General features: G+C 40.8%; 1 protein-coding gene across 1 annotated transcript in view; it reads right to left on the reverse strand.

Moving 5' to 3' along the window:
• The window catches only part of LOC137993681 (TNF receptor-associated factor 2-like), a 52,717-nt gene that overhangs the window by 28,444 nt on the left and 16,773 nt on the right, over nt 1–7,500 (reverse strand). Inside the window, exons 2-4 of the mRNA XM_068839650.1 lie at nt 2,680–2,982; nt 1,165–1,225; nt 507–611 (exon numbers count right to left, since the gene is read on the reverse strand). Of these exons, the coding sequence (XP_068695751.1) occupies nt 507–611; nt 1,165–1,225; nt 2,680–2,822 (309 nt within the window). The 5' untranslated portion in view covers nt 2,823–2,982. The remainder of the gene's footprint in view (nt 1–506; nt 612–1,164; nt 1,226–2,679; nt 2,983–7,500) is intronic.

The following is a 7,500-nucleotide window of genomic DNA, read 5'->3' on the forward strand; positions in this document are numbered from 1 at the left end:
CCCCTGAGGTCCAACCCTCTGAGGAAATCCAAAACTTACACTCATCGTTACACTCATCGTAAAAATTTTGCTAGTCAGGTGTTAAGGAAACACCCTGAAGAAAAAAAAGAATGTGCTTTTCTTATCAGCTGTCTGTAGCTGTCTATGTTAGGTGTCTAATAATCTCTAGCCAGTTTCGAATATAAATAAAGTGTATGGATGTAACAGTGTTGTTTAAATACCGCATCATCATTTTGCCAGCAATCAGAATTAGCATGCGTAGCAAGCGCTAAAAGAGCAGGGAAAGAGAGACGCAGAGCGACTTCTGACCAGTCCCCTTCCATTTCGTCACTCGCTCTGCCTCCCTCCTTCCCTAACCTTTTAGCACAGGAGTAGGAGGAATACATCCGGCAAAACTAAAGAACCAACAAATCTATGGTGATTCAGAGTGGATACTTGTCTGATTGTCCTTGTTACAGCACTGAGATAAACGTATTACTTCTCTCAATTCCTTCTTCACTAAGTACCTCCAAATGCCTGACTTCTCCTTTCCAAGTACACCCATCATCTTCAAAAGTGCAGAACATGACAAAAGCTTCCACTTCACGACGCATAAATTTGTCTGCAATAACCTACAAAGACAATAATATTTTAAACCTTCCAAAAGTTAAAAATGTGACAAATTTTAGCCTGCTTCCCACTTGTGCGATAAGCACAAGCACAAGCATAAGAAAAGGAAATTTTCCTTTTTTAGTACTGGTGCTTATTTCACAAGTATGAACCGGCGTGAGTTAAGCATAAGCACAAGCACGACGATTCGCATGCCACCTTGAATCTTACTAGATCTTCCCCGACATTACTACGCTTGCGTATGCCAAATTTTCCTCGGCTTGTTTCACTGTGTGAACGTCGCAAACTCATCCTTGTGCTTATGATTGTACTTATCGCACCAGTGAGAACCACGCTTTTGACTAAGCAAGGCTAATCCTAGGTCAGCTTATAATTTCCTCGGACAGAAGAATAGTTCGATACTCGTAATATATCTGCCCGTATGATATCTCAAACCATCGAATAAGGTGTGTGTATTTGTTCTTTTCCCACTTTTTCTATATCTCCAAATAGGTTTCATTTCCAAGATAAGTACGTCGCCAATCTACATAGAATTTTACAGAAAAAGTACCAAACCTCATTTCCACGAAGTTGCTGTTTATCAACAGGGCAAACCATCACCATTAAAACTTGGTCCCTAAAAAACACATCAACATTATTTGATTTATACATGTGGCTCATGCTAATTAACAATTATTGGATGAGGTTGAGCATGTTAGCGATAATTATCAAGGCCAAAATTTGTGTTATCTGCTGAAGCCGAAGGCTGAGGCGGATAATTATCGCTAACATGCGAAAACCGAATTCAATAATTGTTTTATTATGCATTTTCCTGAGCTGAGCTCCGCCATGACAAAACTGATGAAACTGCTCGTTAGTGTGTTAGGTGACGTCACGTCTGCTTGCATAAAATCTATTGTTTGTAGGTATGACGTAAGAGAAACAGAGCAAGCAAGAACTAGCTGCGTGCTTATAGCCAATCAAAATCGAGCTGGTGACACCAATGTATAATAATACATGTTAATATATGCCTATACGTGTGGCTCATATTCGATGATGCACCATTATATCAAAAAGTTAGTCTCGCAATATCTGCTGTAAACGTTGAGACTATCCCTGCCTTCCAATGGAGTGCCTTACCAAATGATGATTTGCGTCTGACGTCATGGCGGCCATATTGGTGTACAGAACAATGGAGTTTTTGGAATTTGACTCAATTATTATGCAAAACGTGTGGGGCCATTTTCTATTCTTGGTTTTCAAAAGACGTCACGGCCCCCAAAACAAACAAACGGCGGCCATGCTGGTGTCCTGACCCAATCCTCAGGGAATTGAACTATATTATTAAGCAAACATTTTCTTTTGTTTTTGTTGAAAAGCATGGTTGTGGATCACGTGAGTGAAACCTAAAAATTGTTTCGTACACCAACGTGGCGGTCTGATCACGTGGATGCGAACCAAGAATTATTAAGAAATATCATATAGCGATGTAAAATTTATTTTGTAAGTACTGTAGTTTAACGAACTGCTACATTAATCTGTTCACTTGCACTGTTTAACCATCATCCCTCTTTTTTAGCATCTTGTACAGTCTCCCGACTCCTGGGATTATTATTCGCATTTATATACGTATTAAATGCCAAAGTTTTCCTGGCATACTCCATACCCTGAACATTTTACCTTTTTACCCGAGGAGAAGAGAATTTGACCTTTGCCTGAGTAGGGCAGGTGAATCTATTTTTTCCACGTTGCTCAACGCAGTTTTTTGCACGAAACGGTACAATATAATGGAGAATGTATCCATTCGATATTTTTGTGCAAATGGCTCCAGAAGAGGGGATTGCAAAAACTTTTGCAGTTAGTTATGGAAGGAACGAAGTCATTTTGCGTTCATGGTGAAAGGAGGATTCTCTGTACAATTCTTATGCAAATTACCACTTTTCGACACTCGACGCACGCACGATGCAGCGATTGACCACAACTCGCATGCAATATTCTCTCTCATGACCTTCATCCCGCTACGGACGCGCAGTTGGTAGTTTTGACTAACATACCTTTTTGAGTTCTAAAAGATAAAGCATTTATTCTCACATTAAATTTCCTAAGCAGGAAGAGCAATAAAAGTGTCCACAACTTGTCTGCATGGCATCTCGCAAAAGCAGTCCACAGTAGGAGCAAAAGTACTTCGCATCTATTTTTGACTTGTCACGATTTGCCAATTGATAGCCTGGCATATGGATATCGTTTTCTTCTTCCTTCCAGTGATCTCAGCTTGTAATATCAATACCACATCAAAAGGTCATAAAACTGTGTCGGCGGGCGTTCCAATTCAACTGCACAAGTTAATTCCTCTGACTTTCTCTGCCGTCTGGAAATCACTTTCGACCTGGTTAGCTGAAGAATCAAAAAACCCGAATTGATTTACACAACAGAAAAACAAGAGGGGGGAGGGGGGAGGGGGGGAGAAGGGCAGGGGAAAAATTGACGCATTAATTAGTATAAGTATAAAACATTGAGATTTTGAGATTTTACATAGACTATTTTAAATTCTAGTTGAACTCACTTCGATCACTTCGCAGCAATTACATTGAGTCAAATACTTGGGAACTTAAACATTCATGTGGTTTTCTCATTGCATGATACACTGAAGAACAACTCAGTTTGTAGTCCAACTTAGTACACCACACAATAACATGTTACGAAGCTAGATTAAGGACGTTTTCATCCTCAAATGAATCACAAAAAAAAAATTAAGAACTTTCCACCTCAGCCTTAAAGTTAGACGTTCTTATAAAAAAAGAGTGTATACATGTCGTTCAAATTACCCCTATGAACTCGTTTAAAATCAAACTTTTGAGTTTTACCCACCTACCGACGCAGCAACAGCTTCTTAACAGTTTCTTTGGAACACGAACCCATAACAAAATTGTCTACAGTTTTACTTTCTTTTACCTTTATTTATACTACTCACAAAAGCGAAAAAAGAAACAGATGAGCAAAGTAAAGACGTTCTTAAGTGATTCTCAGCCTTGGTATACTCGTAGTATGTTCTCAAAATTTTGGTTAATCTTGGCCTGAAAGTTCTTATTAAAAAGTTTCTTATAAAAGACTGTATACAAATACAGGCATCTCATACATTTCATGTTGAGAATTGGACTGCAAACTCTTTTGACGACAAATTTTTGTGTCTACTTAACATTATATAACACAGAACAATCAAGTGCTGGTTTGGGTTCTACCATATTGGCAGTCTCGCCTCACCCTAAGGCCTTCCTCTTTTTTTTGTATATTTAACGTCGTCCGACCGACCAATTTTTTTGAGTTTCTGAAAAATGTGAGGAAGGTAATCACTTACTAAAACTTTTTTTAACTTTTAATCTGAAACACAAACATTGGTTTTGCCCGAACAGACTTTCAGTTTCAAATTCAACCCCAGAGTAAACACTTTTCCACGGGAGAGGCTTGTCACGGTCCGCGTGGGAGGAAAACTTAGTTAGTTAACACTAACTCTCTACTCGTCTCTGCTCCCTGCGACTCGACTCTTTCTGTCTCTTCAAACTCTTTCTTTTTTTTTTTCAGATTGCTTCTGCTTTTCTTTTTGTTTGTTTTTTACTTTGGCCGACCGACCTAAAATTAGGAAACGGTCGATTGACCAGTCGTTTTGTGCGCCCGGGTTCCTCCGCCCTTCATCTTCACTGGGGGCACTTTGTAAGGGTTCATGGTGCAGGGTTTTTGGTTTCCCTTGCTGCAGCAGAGAGCCTCAAAGTGGTTGGCTTGACCACAGTGTGCGCATGTTGTACCATAGACAGGGCATTCGTTTTGTCTAACGTTGGGTGGGGCATTCTTGCCGTGGCCATGCTTTCCACAATAATTACATGGATTAGTTTTTTTTTTTCAGAACTGTGTGTTTAAAGTTCATACTGCTTTGCGCAACGATATTGGCTGCAAGCAGCAACAATAAGCTGTGTTTGTTAAAGATGACCTGCAGATCATTTCCTGGCCTCTTTTGTTTCCATTAAGTGGAATAACTCTTCCAGAGACATATCCTGGTTTTTGTCACTGAGCAAATCTAGCTGGATTTCACTGTCAACAAGGCCACGTGTTAAGACGTCACTGAGGACATCCTCGTTGTAATTTCCGTAGTGCCTATAATTGTGTGGAATCTCGGAACGATCGGACTGTAACAAGTTTACTAACCAAAGACACATAGGAAAAAGGAAATGCAACAACACTACACAAGAGTTTATAAGTGCCGGCTAATTACGTATGCACATACAAGGAATAGCATAATAATAAGGCCTGTAAGCTATGCGAGCTATGGTGATGTAATCACTGTAACAATACAACAATAACGCGTGAGTTATGGCGCGACTTCTTCCGCTTGTCTAAGAAGACAAGAGTAATCAAAAGTAAATTGAAGGCAACGTTACGGAATAAGAACTCAGTGGAGTGAAAATCAGCTAACTTAGTTCGTTCTAATGTATGCCGGGCGACGCTTTGGGCAGGAGGACCCGCGTGGACTAGGATCCGTAGATGAAAAGGAAGACTCCTCAGGAGGAGTCTCATGCGTCGGAAGGCTGGTGCTATGGGGGTCCGACGGAGTAGCAAGTTTCTCGGGAATCAGAGCTGGAGTGATGTTCTGAGGGATTTCGGTGATAGGGGCGCGAGCGGGCTCCCTGTCAACATACTCGAAGGGAATGGGGGCCTTGTTAATGTCTTCTTGCGGGACGGCGTTGTAACAGTGGGGAAGGTTAGACGTGGTCTCCGTTTCGTCTGGAACATGATAACACTCAGATAGCTTGATGACGCGGTGTGAAGTGGAGCGCAGTTGAGAACCGGAGAATTTCGGGATTCTTGTTTGGGTTTTTAACACGACCAACTGCCACGGTCAAGCCAAACTGTCGGAGGGTTTCGTCGTTGTGCGGAGAGGCAAACCAGGGGGCAGGGTCTACTCTTATGATGGAAGGAGGGTCAGCTAGCAGGCAAAGCTCAACGCACAATCAGAGAAGACCGGAACAAGAGATTCGCAAAGTTCGTTAGTCAGTACGCAAGAAACGGTGAAGGATGTAAAGTCTCGCGGACGTTAAGGACCCGCTGACGGTAGCGTTTTATAACGTCCACAGCAAAGGAAATACGAAGGGCTTCTGGTGGATGAGAGGTAGACTGCTCAACGAGGCTCTATGGAACTTTCTTAACCCATTGACTCCTAAACCGGCCGTAACCGGCAGGGTGCGATGACCCCAGAATTCCCTAAACCAGCCGTATCTTGATCTTAGGCCTCTACCCAGTCCCCCTTAGTAAATCTGTATTTTTTGTTGTTATAGTGATTTAGTAGTATAATTGATCAATCATTTGTCGTCTTGTGAGCATATTTTGACCGCTGATAAGAGAACCCACAAGGGCTGGCTTTTTGCCCTTTCGATCGTGCGATCAAATTACGCAAAGACAACGGCCAATGCGTCAGATAACGAATCAAACGATGGGGATATCCCTTCTTTTTTCTTTCGAATTCGGAGGATCTAGGGATCTAAGGGATATTTTACGTTTTTCCTGTAAGAGGAGGGGATACTAGGGACAACAATTTTGATTGAGATGGCTTTAAAAGTGATGAAGAAGACAGTGACAACCAAGCGAAAGATGACACCGATGATAAACAAGAAGCTCGCTAGTAATATTCAAGTTCCAGATTTCGTGGCAGCCACTGGCTTTAATTTGTTTTAGATAATCATAATGAATTAAGGTAATTCCTTTGTATTGCATTGCGCATCCCTACTGCGCACGATTTTCGCGTCATTAGCGCGCGCTCATGAGCACGTGCGCGTACAAAACGTAAGAGATTTCCCTCAAACTAAGCCCGATAGCGAAATAAATGCTCTTTTTCTCTCAAACGAGCGCGGTCACTCCCGAATTTTTTTTCAGGTATTTGCTAAGAACAATCCAATAAAGAACATATTTGAAGAAGAAAAAAGGTTTGATAGTAGAACATGAATTGTTTTTGGAAAACAGTTCCGTACTGGGTGTATTTTACCCAAGGCGAGGACTTCAAGCTGACCACGGAACTGTCCCAAAAAGTGCACTATTCCCGCAACCAGGGTGTCTCCTTCTAAGGACGTGTGGTAACAGTCAACGGAAAACCCACCAAATCGCTCAAATTCACCATTTTCAGCCGCAGAAATGACAATACACAACAACTGAGGTTATTTTGAGCTTTAACATAGTCATTTCTCGATGTAAGTTTACTATATTAGGACTCTTCAATATTTCCCATACATTTCTTTATATTTCGAACATACAAACACACTGTTTGCGTGGGCTTCCTATGCTCTCATTTCTATTTTATTTACACTTTTTTTTTTAATTTGGTTGAATGATGTGTTTCTGTCTAAAGTTTAGTACGTTCTAGAGAAATTAATACTAAAGCCCATTTGAAAGTATCATACATTTCTCTTACTTTAGAACAAAAAAATGATCCTTGAAATTTTGCTCGAAGTTGTGCAAAGACGTGCTACAAACACGTTCGTGCGGTAACATGTTTTTGGTATTTAAGCCGTACACACACATACAGAGAGTCATTTCAGCGGCTTTGGCAATATTAATGTCGTAACGTGTAAATAAAACGTGATTTTCCCCTTCGTTGGACCATCGCTTCCTGTGCATTCGGCACAGAATTTAAGAGCCGTTTCAAACACGAAATTATTTACTTACTTTTCTTGTTTAATTTTTATGTTATACAGAATGCCCCAGCTTCGCCTCCCAAGAAAAAGAAGCCGACTGATGACTGATGAAAATATCATGCCCAGTATCGAAGAATAAACAGTGCATTTTAGCTTAACTGTTGTCGTCTCCTTTACTGTGTTATTTCACTCGGAACAGTTGTTAGATTAGGTATTGAAAATAATGCCTCGAAATAAC

The sequence above is a fragment of the Montipora foliosa genome, chromosome 2 (genome assembly GCF_036669935.1).
Source record: "Montipora foliosa isolate CH-2021 chromosome 2, ASM3666993v2, whole genome shotgun sequence".
NCBI lineage: Eukaryota > Metazoa > Cnidaria > Anthozoa > Scleractinia > Acroporidae > Montipora > Montipora foliosa.